The sequence below is a fragment of the Excalfactoria chinensis genome, chromosome 2 (assembly GCF_039878825.1).
Source record: "Excalfactoria chinensis isolate bCotChi1 chromosome 2, bCotChi1.hap2, whole genome shotgun sequence".
In the NCBI taxonomy this organism is placed as follows: domain Eukaryota; kingdom Metazoa; phylum Chordata; class Aves; order Galliformes; family Phasianidae; genus Excalfactoria; species Excalfactoria chinensis.
Window position 1 is genome coordinate 32357472 of NC_092826.1, and position 12342 is coordinate 32369813.

The 12342-nt window shown below is 36.7% G+C and overlaps 1 protein-coding gene across 1 annotated transcript in view; it reads left to right on the plus strand.

Moving 5' to 3' along the window:
• ARFGEF1 (ARF guanine nucleotide exchange factor 1) overlaps nt 1-12342 on the plus strand; it is a 76758-nt gene that overhangs the window by 52922 nt on the left and 11494 nt on the right. Inside the window, exons 20-28 of the mRNA XM_072328434.1 lie at nt 1777-1905; nt 4900-5058; nt 5446-5596; nt 8411-8501; nt 9243-9283; nt 9369-9538; nt 10147-10298; nt 10456-10628; nt 11570-11730. Of these exons, the coding sequence (XP_072184535.1) occupies nt 1777-1905; nt 4900-5058; nt 5446-5596; nt 8411-8501; nt 9243-9283; nt 9369-9538; nt 10147-10298; nt 10456-10628; nt 11570-11730 (1227 nt within the window). The remainder of the gene's footprint in view (nt 1-1776; nt 1906-4899; nt 5059-5445; nt 5597-8410; nt 8502-9242; nt 9284-9368; nt 9539-10146; nt 10299-10455; nt 10629-11569; nt 11731-12342) is intronic.

A 12342-nucleotide genomic window follows, 5' to 3' on the forward strand; every position in this document is an offset into this window, starting at 1 on the left:
AGATCTAGTTTCGGACATTACTTAGCAGGGATGTACTGTACGCTATTTCTCTCTATTGTCTTCTTAAAGGCTGACATGAAATAACTTGCATACAGGCATGTAAAAAAACCATAGATTTTTTTGTTTCCCATTTGCATTACCAGCCCTCCTGATCTGACATCCCTAGTCTTTCATATCTGAGAAGTTCATTTGTAAAATCCCCGTGTTTTTTTTTCAAAGAGCAAAATATAAACCATCTGGGAAGCACCCTGAATAAGTTCTGTGAAGTTAATAAGAGAAATTTTCTTGTCATCATCTAATTAAAGAACTGATGACAATGCTGTATGTTGGAGAGAGAACTGTCTTGCCAAACATGAGGTATAGAAGTTATGAATGCTTAACCTCCTGTGCTTCATTTAGGCTTTATAATTTAGATTTCAGCAAATGTTCTAAATTTCTAGCTATCTCCTTCACCCATTGATGATACAGTAAAACTTATCACATCTGCATAGGTGCCGAATTGGTTAAATCAGAGCAGTGGTACACTTTATGCGACCATCTATGCATTCCAAAATGAAAAGTATGTTTAAGTGATGAATTTTCACCTTTCATGACAAAAGACTGTTATAAATATCAGCAGAAATGTAGTTATAAAGCATAACATAATGACCTCTAGATGGTTCATAACATAGGAAAGCATTTCAGTTTTGCGATATTTCACACTGGTTCTGGTTGCATTAATGAAAATTCAAATAAAAGGAAGTGAGGAAAAAAGAAGAAAAAGTCCTACTGCACTTCTGCAGTTTGCAGTAGGGAATTAAGTCCTGGATCAGGGAGTTCATATGAATTTTTTAACAATCTCCTGGGGGTGTGTTTTGATGTGTGCAAGTTTTAAGCATTTTATCAAGGTAGTGCTTTTGGAATTACCAGCTCAAATGAAACCAGAACTCTGTGATGAATCGTTTTCACTTGAAATTGTGTGAAGTCTGTTGCTGCCTGCTGTGGCCATTGATTCTGTCTTGCATCTACAGTGTCTTGGGGTAATTATCGCTAAAATTATCCTTGATACCCCGTGGTTTCCTATCATAACCACATGTAGCTATGTCAGAATCCTTTACATCTTCAGATCCCTTTTTCTTCATGTCAGAGAGGGAACTTAAGCCACAAGGACAAAAGTGTTTGGATTCTCCTGCCATAGCATCTAAGCTGAGCATAGTATACTTGCAATCCCGCACAAAGCATGAGGAAACAGTGGGCTTGTATACAGCCTTTTACTGTCTTAGAGTAATTGTAGCTGAATTAATAAAATGCACTGTCTTATGCATTACTTCTTTAACTTTTTTTAAACCAGGATGAATGTGACTTACTGAATTACGTAGCTTTCTTTGCAATGAAACACACTGTATGCTGAAGAGTTGAACATACCTGCTCTTGTCATAATTATTGGCTCTGCTTTTATTCCTTGTTCTGTGAAGTATTCGTATAGAACACATAGGTTGTCTAGGGAGTACCAGAACTGTAATAGACACTTAATTGATGTAACTTTGGGGATAGTGTTTTTTAGCTATCTGAAGTTGACTTTTTTTTGTTGGTTGCTGTGACAAAGTGCTTGTCACACTTCTATTTTTTTTCCTCTTGTTTCTCTCATAACTTTTTCCTTTTTACAGAAGGCAACTTCATGGTTTGTTATGAGTTGAGGACTGAATTTAAGCTTCAGCAAGGTGTTGAAAATGTATTTGAAGAGAATAAATGTTACTAGAAGTTGTTAATGTCGCTTTTATTTTGCATATGTTCCAGTTGGCATGGACACCTTTTCTAGCTGCATTCAGTGTGGGGCTACAGGACTGTGATGACACAGAAGTTGCGTCTCTTTGTTTGGAGGGTATACGGTGTGCTATCAGGATTGCTTGCATTTTCAATATACAGGTAAAATAATAAATGTTAAGGTTAAGGTTGAGACAATACTTTAAGTAGCAGCATAGTGTTAGTATTATTCTAAAAGCCCATGTTGCTGTAACTACACACTGTTAATTCCTAGAGGCTGCTCACTTCTGCATTTACGACAGTCTTATACCAGCTGATCCTTAAGGGTTCCTTGCAACAGAAATCTTTCTGTTATATTTGACCGAGAGTGTTTTAAATAAAGTAACATCTTTCCTTTTGTTCTGTGGTAAATTCTGTCACAATGGACGGTATTTTTGTTTCCCCATAAGTACTTTCCATCAAAGTACTTTTTGTCCAGCTTCTTTTTAGTGTAGGTGATATTATGTAAAATAAAGCTTTCTAGGCTGTTCCATAAGTAAAATAATCTTTCTGTGAACTGTGTTTGAAATACTGTTCTGAAATACAGAGACTAAATTGAGACTTTAATAATTGGGTACTATTTTAACCTTAACGACAATGAAAATATTTTTCCTGACATAAATGCATAAAAATGCATTTTGCATTAAGTGCCTTGCCAAGAGTTCCAGACTTTTTGTCTCTAAAGGACAGTAATTCTGATTAATTAATTGATTAATTGTTGCTTGGTTTTGGTTTTTGCTTTTCATTTTAAAATCATAGGTAGTGAACATACTAAATGAAAGACTAGTATGCCATAAGCACACTGTACGGATAAATGAAGACAGATATGATCCAAATTAATGTATTATTTCTTGTTTAGAATTAAAAACAGTTTCCCCCCTCCAAAAAAAAGGGAAGGTGTAAGTCTAACTTAAATCCGAACTGTTGAAATGTGATATGAACATTCTTACCTCTGTTCTTTCACTCTGATACAGTACATGAGTTAACTTCCTAGAACTAATGTGGTAAGGCACATTAGGAGTTCTCATACAGCTACTTGGTCTAGTGGTTGGCAACCCAGCATGTAACAGGAGGGTTGAAACTAGGTGATCATTGTGGTCCTTTTCAACCCGGGCCATTGAAAATGACCCTCTCCCTGTCTTTTCATTTTTTTTTTCTTTTTTATCCTGAACTGATGTAAATTTGATTAACAAAGCCTTCCTTGAAACCTACAGGTGTGCAAAAAAATTCACTTTTCTGTTATTTTTGTTTCTAAATTGCAAACATGGAACTGCTGCATGTATTGGTTTCAGCAGCTGCAGAGGTTCACTCCCTGTCCTGCTGTGGTCTGTCCTTACTGGGGACAGCAAGGACATGTTTGCTTCAAGATCCCAGTGTTCCAAGAACACAGCAGAAGCAGTTGTACCTTTCCACTGTTACAAACTTCATTGAACTAGAGGTGTTTCAAAAGAAACACTTCTCATTTGCTGGAACTTAATGTTTTCTGTTTATTTCAACTCAGAACTGATGTTCCTTTCTAGTTTGCCGTGGGAATTCTGTTTTGTTGTTACTGTTCTTAAGCAGTATTGGTTTGTTGATGACTTCAGTACGGTACCAGATGTGACCTGATGTGATAAAAACATTGTCTGACTTCAGGTGCCAGAGAGTTGTGGTGTTTTGAAGGAGTCTGGCAGGTCTGTGCTTCTGCTGACTTAAGGATCCTTACTGTTGGAAGCAGATTTTTCATGTGCCCTTGATTGATGCTGGTGAATAAACATATAGAAGTTTAGATCAGTCTCACAACAGTTAATCATTACTTTACATGCCCAGAGAGGCAATGGAGGGAGCCAGACACTTAGTTTTAATTGTGTAAGCACACAATAGAGTTTAAGCTGTGTGTGCTCACCTCTGACCACAGTAAAACCTCTCTAAAGGTTCTGTTTTCATTACTTACACTGTTAACCTCAACCTGCCACATTCTGGATTTTTTCCTTAAGCAGCTGGAACAAGATGTGCATATAAAGGATATGTGCAGTTTGCTTACCTCATCTGTTTTAATTTCTGTTTGATAGATGGCTTAGTTTTTCTCTTTTAATTTAATGGCTTAGAAAAAGGATTAGAAAAGGAAGGGATATGTGTGTGGAACAGAGTAGGACTGTAGAGGTAAAAATACATCCCTTTTTCAGAAGATAAATAGTTTGTAGACTCCAAAACTTATTCAGTTACTACCACACAGCTCACACTTTTATGCTTGTGCTTCATTTGCTGTGCTTTTACCAGCATTCTCTGTTACAGAAGTTGGGGCTGAATGGGGCAGCTGTATGACTCCATGAGAATTCAGCTCTTGTATTGCTGCCCTCTGTTGTGGTATTCCCGCTCCCTCTATAAAACATATTCTGGAATTTATTTTTTTATATATATATATAGTTTGTTATTATTTTTGCACTGCCAACAATTTTTGATTTAAAAACAGTCTTAGGTATTCATACAGTTAAGTATCTTTCACAGTTGTTATTTGTTTCATTGATTTGCAGCCATTTCAGTTGATTGATTTTGGAGATCTTACATGACAGAAGAGTAAAATCTGTTTGTGAGCTTACCTGTAATCCTCTTTCTAGACTTGTGATAGGTTCATACGAGACCTGAGGTCTTTCCTTTGGTGTGTATAGCACCAATTCTGCAGATGCTTTTTAGTCTCTATTGCAAAAAATAATAATAATAATAAATAAATAAAATTGTAAAAGTTGGGAGAATCTGCTAAGGCAGCATTTTCAGAGAAGGTCCAGGTGCAGCAAAAGAATGCTAAAAGCTTAGCTATGAAGCTGTGTTTCTTCTGAAACAGCATGCTGTTTCGGGGGGGATATCGTCCCTGAAACAAACAGACTTAGAAAGCTAATGACTTTTGTGTCCTGCATGTTCTGTGCTGTCACGCATGGTACTTGAGTGCTCCCGAGTAGAGGGATCCTGACTTTATCCTGTAGCTTACTACAGAAGAATTGGTGAGACTTCTGTTCTGTAAAATGCATCAGAAATGCAGCATTAAAAAAAGAGAAAGGTCAATGTTGTTAAAATTACATATTGTGCTAAAAAAAGGAAACTGAGAAAATGCAAAACACATCTTTTTTCTCTCCTTTGTAGCTTGAAAGAGATGCCTACGTCCAAGCATTAGCAAGATTTACGTTACTTACAGTGAGTTCTGGTATTACTGAAATGAAGCAGAAGAATATTGACACAATTAAAACTCTCATCACAGTGGCTCATACAGATGGAAACTATTTGGGAAACTCCTGGCATGAGGTACCAAAGTTAATGTTTTTGAGCTGTAAGAATGCTGCTTACTGAGTTTGGATGTACTTGTGTGCTCAATTGTGCATAAATACTGTGTTCTATGGTAAAGTGTCACATATATGCTTTCACACATACATTACGTAGAATCGCTTGTTCTGCAGCCAGCTGAAGTAGCAAAACATGTCCAACTCTGAGAGAAAATTACAAGAGACTAATGCTGTAATATTCAGAATACTTCTCATTTTTATTTTGAAGAGCAAGAATACTTGCCTGACCTTGAAAACTTGGGGGGAAAAAAAAAAAAGAACAATTTATACACATCTGCCTTTGGGTTTTTGTTTTTGCTGTTTTAAACTACTTTTTGTTGCTAACTAACTCCTTTTCTCTCTGTACTAGATTCTGAAATGCATCAGTCAACTTGAGCTGGCACAGCTAATAGGAACTGGAGTAAAACCTCGTTACATCTCAGGGACAGTGCGTGGCAGGGAAGGTTCTTTTACAGGAACAAAAGATCAGGCACCTGATGAATTTGTGGGGCTAGGGCTGGGTAAGTAATGCAGATACTAAGTATTTCATATGCAGGCACACGTCAGTTTGCACCTTGCTTTCATTATTGACAACTGTCAGATTCAGAGATCTGCTTGTGAGTGGTCCTTCTGAAATGATGTCTACATGTGTATCTTATGCTTTGAGTAGATATCTCTGGAATATTTGTTTTGCTCTGTGTACTATTATCATTGGGATTGGAAAGTAGGAATTGTAAGGAAATTATACTTTATTTCTCTTTATTTAAAGCTGATCAAGTAAGAATGCATTGCTGATAGTATGACCAGATTAAATAATAATCCAGAGTTAGCACGCTAAATATTGAACCATATATGAATAAAGCTGTAGGGTATGGAAATATCCAGGCTGTATACCTCCATTAGACTGTTAGGAAAATGTTCATTTTCAAGATGTTGCTAGTTATCTCCTGCTTTGTGAGTGACTTTATCTACAGTCCAGAAAAACCTTTGTTTTCCCTCAAGCTTTATGGTTCTTGCAGTGTTCTTTCAGAGTAGTGATGATTGTTTTACTAGTTTCCCTGACTTTAGCCCTCAGCTCATCCTTATTATCCAGTTTTGTGTCTTCCTCCTGTAGTTCTTACTCTGCAGTGAGTCCTTTTCTTTCCATCGTGCTCTGCCTTGGCCTGTCTCACCTTGCCAAGATTTGCTGAAGGGAAACCTTATCCCTGGAAATCACTGCATCTGCCAACATCTCATTTACTGTGCTCTCTGCCCTCATCATTTGTATCCTGCACTTCAGTGTTGCCTAATGACCTATCCAGCTTTGCTTTTTCCAAGTACTGAGAGTATTTCTACAGTGATAGGCTCTTAAAAATTTTAAGTCATAACAGCTCAAGAATGTAAACTGTAGTCGGGTGTCTCTAAATCATACTTGCTAATCATTGGTGTAGATCTAGCTCATAAACATTTTTTTCTCCTTCTGTCAACTCTATTTCTAAGAAATATAATGTATGCCCAAATACATAAAAATGTTTCTGTCCAAATTGAATTTCTGGGATGCTTGTTACTGTGCACATATGGAAATTTAACTATTTTCTCTTAATAATATGATTTTAGTCTTACTGGAAGGTGTTCAACTCACTGGAACTTAGTCTTAATATGCTAAGTGACCCTTCTGACAGAACCCCTTTCTGACTTTTCTGGTTTTTTTCCACTCTTCTTGGCAAATTGTGTTGCAGATTTTTTTCTTTACTATGGTGACTTTTGGAAATGCAGCTTTCTAGACATCTATCCATAGACCTGTATTCTTTGAAGAACCCGTAATGTATATGCCCATGTATATAGCCATACACTTTACAGGCAAGTTATTGTTTAATTAGTAAAGCTGCAGCCTGATGTCACATAAGGCTCATCTTTCAAACCAGTGTCCAAAATCTGGTGTTTTTAAAGCCTTTTTGGGTTTACTTGAAAATTCAGTGTCACAGGCACTAATGTTGTAAAAGTAAAGTTCACCATTTAATGATTTACTTCATTGATAGGAATGGAGTTAAAACTTTGCGTTTTAACTGGAAAGTTCGGCTTTCTTTGTCTCTAATTTCTGTTTGCAAAGTTGTATGACAAAAGTGAGTAAGTTGTAGCCTAAATGTGGCTTTTAGGTAACTGAAAGTCCTCCTTGGGCAATGTGAACATAAGGAATTAATTTTTCATAAGGCAAAATTATGTAAGCGACTGTGTTTCCTTGTAAAAAATCTCATAAATGTTGGAATAGAAATGCATATTTAAAAAAATAATAGTAAGAAATCAGCTGCCTGTGGAGGCTTTACCGCATTGATCATAAATCCTATGGTAATAACAAGATTTCATGTAAACTGGCAGAATTGGTTGGGATTGTCTGACTTTGGAATACCTCTCCCAGTTCACCTCACACACAGAGCAGTACATTTGTTAGCTGATACAGTACCTGTATTCAAGCCAGTAGAGCTTGGCAGTTGATCTGTATGCTTAAAATAAAAGTTTTAATCAACTCCAATAGTATTACAAGTTGTTGAAATACTAGTAAGAGGTCGTGTATATGTGTGCCTGCAGGGAAGTTATTCAGAGTCCTAGAAAAGTTCTTCAGTTGGTCCTATTTAGCTGGATCTGATGGCCATCATCGCAAGCCTCCAGCTGCGGAGCACAGCGAGATTGAATGACAGGCTTTTGGGAGGCAGTCTGAAATGTAAAAACTTTTCTGTCCCTGCAAAGCTGAAAACAGAGCTGAAAACTTGATATACTTACTTGCTGAAGTTAGCATTTTAGTATGAGCTTTTGTTGTTTACAGTTTCTGTCTTCCAGAGTGGTATCTTTTTTCCTCACTGCTGTTAGGTGATAATTTTGCTGTACTTGAGATGTACCTGTGAGATGGAGTTTTGATAGGAGTTCTTCTCTATGAATGATTAAAAAGAAACCTGTCAGGGTGGATTTACTTACTTGCTGCTAATAGAGTGAGAAATGTTCAGCTTTGTGCCGTATTCTCTGTCCTAGTTTGTTTCTTTTCAGTAGCAGAACAACCAAGGATCCATTTAAAGATGGATAGAAAAAGGTGGTTCTTGTGTTTTTGATTTCTTTTTTTCATGCTTGTATTCATCTAAAGGTTCAAAATGTGGACTGTTTAATGTGACTAATGAACTTACATATGGATAGAGAATCTTAGGAGAATTATGCAGCAGTTGACTGAGATGCCCACTCTTGCATGGGAAAGCAATTATATACTTATTGTGAATTAAAAATAATAACACTGTGGTGACACGACTTCTCTTTCTTCCCTGCCATTTCTGTGTTATCTGTCATCCACTTTCACATCTTGTTTACTGGAGTTGGTGGAAATGTGGATTGGAAGCAGATAGCAAGTATTCAAGAGTCCATTGGTGAAACTAGCTCCCAAAGCGTTGTCGTTGCTGTAGACAGGTACTGTATTACATTTATTCTTGCCATCTCAGGGTTCCTTTTTTTCAGTGTTGCCTTCTGTGAATCATACTTATATTAACTGTTTTGATGAGACAGTGCACATCATCAAAATTCCTTGTTTACTGATCTGACTGAGCTCTTAATGGATCTATCTCAGTGTATGAGAAATCAGAAAGTATCATTTTCTAAATGGTTGTCAAAATTGACAACCCTGTAACAAAGCAGTGTTCTGAAGTCTTACCGGCTTTCTGTGATTGAGTATAGCAGCAAGATCGATGTCGGTTCAGTGAAAGTTGCCTTGCAGTAAAATCACATTGAGCTACCTGGAGGGGCTTAATGTCAAACACGCAATAGCTCTGTAGGTTGGCAATGTTTCTCCCCACTTCATAAATGAAAAGTGTTTCAAGTATCTATTTGTCAAGGCAAGTAGGAATCATGCACTCTGGAGAAGGCTGTCTTATCCATTTGAAGAAGGCCTGCATAGTTTATAAAGAGGCTGATGTTACTCATCTGTCACCGTCAGGGAGCAGATAGAATTAGAAACAGCGTTCATTGCCATGTTTCCATGTATTGTGTGGAGCAATTTTTAAATATTAGAAGTAATTGAAATATTTCTGCTTTTATTTTCACAGTTTCTAATATGGAATAAATAATATTGGATGGGTTATAAAGGCTTGAGTACGTGGTTAATAGATTTTTTTTTTAAGACATTGTAATAACGTCTTAATCTTTACTCTACAGAATATTTACAGGATCTACAAGATTGGATGGAAATGCTATTGGTAGGTTTTATATTTCATGTTTTATATATATAACTTTGTGATAGACTTTGGATCAATGCTGTATTAATATCTGGTCATTTAACAGTGGATTTCGTTCGTTGGCTTTGTGCTGTATCTATGGATGAACTGCTGTCTGCTACTCACCCTCGAATGTTCAGCCTGCAGAAGATAGTAGAGATTTCTTACTACAACATGGGTCGGATTAGGCTACAGTGGTCTAGAATCTGGGAAGTTATTGGAGATCATTTTAATAAGGTATCTCTATTAATTGGTATGCTGCTTGATTTATTAATACAAATTTTACTTAGAGATTTGCTGGAAACATTCTCATCTGAATTATATTGATTTTCTGTCATTCTCTGTAAATAGTTTAAAACATCAAAAAATGTAAAGCTTGAAAAATGTCTAAGGCAGAAGTGCACAGTATAATAAATGCAAAGCAAGGGCACATACATCAAGTTATTTATCACGATCTGAGTCTTGAACTAGCTTCTTTTAGTTGCATGTTCTACGTGCTTGGGTGTTTTATGAGACTTGGGATAGATAAGAGGCTGTTTTCTGCTCCAGTCTATTTTTAAGTGAAGATTTACACATTTTGGATACAGCTTGTAAGAGTCTTCACACACAGCTTGTTTGTTTTGAGGAAGTTTAAATGCAAGGATGTGTAATGTAGAATATGGTTGGAGTTGGTTAGGAATGAATGAATTGCATTAGTGATTGTGGCTTATAGAATTGGCTACAGTTGAAATTGGTTAATTTTCCAGTAGTGCTCCACTGTCCATGACCGAATGTAAAGGCAACTTGAGCTAAATCTGTAAGAAATGTGATCCCAACTTACTTTAATTACTACTCTGTGTTGTCAGGTTGGCTGCAATCCCAATGAAGATGTAGCTATTTTTGCGGTAGACTCATTAAGGCAGTTATCAATGAAGTTCTTAGAAAAAGGAGAACTTGCTAATTTCCGATTTCAGAAGGACTTCTTAAGACCATTTGAACATATAATGAAGAGAAACAGGTAATGGCTTATAATTAACTCAGTCCCTTGGAATGATAAGCGCCAACTTTTGCAGTTAATGTTTCAGATTACCTCCTTAAAATCAGTTGCTGAAGAACTATTATATCCTAATTGGTTAATTTAGTTTAAACAATTACCATTTATCATCTTCATTCAGATCTCCTACTATTCGAGACATGGTTGTCCGGTGCATTGCGCAGATGGTAAATTCCCAAGCTGCCAACATCCGTTCTGGTTGGAAGAATATTTTTTCAGTTTTTCATTTGGCTGCCTCAGATCAAGATGAAAGTATAGTGGAACTTGCATTCCAGACTACAGGACACATTGTCAGTGAGTATGGATGATGATCAAACATCATGAAAATGGTTGTGATTCTGGAGGCTGAGGAGCTTTGTTTCTCTCCTGGTTCAACAGCATGCTTAATAAAGCTCACTGCTTGCTTTAGGAAATCATATTGTTTTATGTTATATATTGTACAAACAATCCTCTGGTAAGAAGCATTCTGATGTAATTCAGTCAGGTCGTTGTCATCTGTCTTCCCTTTAGGTCTTTTGAAACATTTGACTGCTTACAGTCTTCCATAGTAAAACCAGTCAAGCCTTAGATTGTTTTCCTTGATATGTACTTTTTCATTTTAGTGTAGCAATGTTCTATTATTTCCAGGGGAAAAATAGACACAACAACAAATTGGGTAGTCATTTTACTGTTATGTTGTTTGCTTTCTTTCTCATAGTTATGTACAGCTCTGCTGAAATAGGTGGAACTGCTGGGTTTGGGCTTTTTTTCCATTCTGATCTAGAGCTCAGAATTTAAATGCCAAAAGGGTTCTTATTCCATCTCACTGTCTGCAAATTCCTAAAACATTTTCAGCACTTCATTCTGAATGCACTACTCCTTCAAAATTCCTCCTATTTAAAAATCGAGACCAGAGGACCGTACTGCTGGGGGAAAATGAATCACATTGTTTTAGGTGGCCCTCTGAAGCTCCAATCACAGATGTAGTGTTAAGCAGCAATCTTAGATACCTTAAGTAGTAAGTCACCTTTAGACTAGGTGCTACCTTGATTTATTTTAGACATTTACTATCAGAAGGTCATGTTTTTGAGTGATTATTTTTGCTGAGCGTTGATGTTTTAGTTTTGTTCAGTAATCAAGGCTTTCACAACATCGACCTCTTGTGATTTCTTACAAGTAGTTCATATTAGAATTAGTAGATTTTTGAAGCATTACCTTTTTCTTCTGTTCACACTTTTTTTTTTTTTTCCCCCCAGCAATTGTGTTTGAAAAACACTTCCCAGCCACCATAGATTCTTTCCAGGATGCAGTAAAGTGCTTGTCTGAATTTGCCTGCAATGCAGCATTTCCAGATACGAGTATGGAAGCCATCCGCCTCATTCGCCACTGTGCAAAATACGTATCTGATAGACCTCAGGTATCACCTGCATTAATTAAATTGGGTTTTTTAATGAACAGTGTTTGAATAAAGTGAAAGTGCTAATCTTATTGGCTTTGCTTCAAGTTTCAGAGATTAGTGAGAAACATACTTAATTTAGAAGGAACAGGAATATAGAATGCCATTTGTTTTAAGGTTATCAGCAAATTTCTCTGTCTTGCCTCTCATCTTCCTAGTTCATCTGTTGGCTTTCCTGAGAACTGCTGGAGATGAACATATTTCAGGATCTGCTTTGTACTGAGAAATGTTAGCGTATAATGACACAAGCAGAAATGCTTGATCTCCTTATATTTTGGTAGATCCTTACAGTGCTGTCTCTACAGAACAGAGTAAGAGGCTCAGTGCAAACAGCATGAAAATCCTAATGTTTGAATCTATCATTTAGTTTATTTTTGAGCTTTCATAGTATTCTAAAGCATTACTTCAAAAAACAGTTCACTTTCTCACTCACCTGAGGTATCAGGCTGTAGTACTACTGCAGTAGTATTAGCACAGCATTAAGTACAGTAGAGCTTATTATTTCTAGTCCAACTTGTATTTTGCTTGTGAAGAATTGCTCCGGCTCCATATAACACTGTGTTTGCTTCTAAA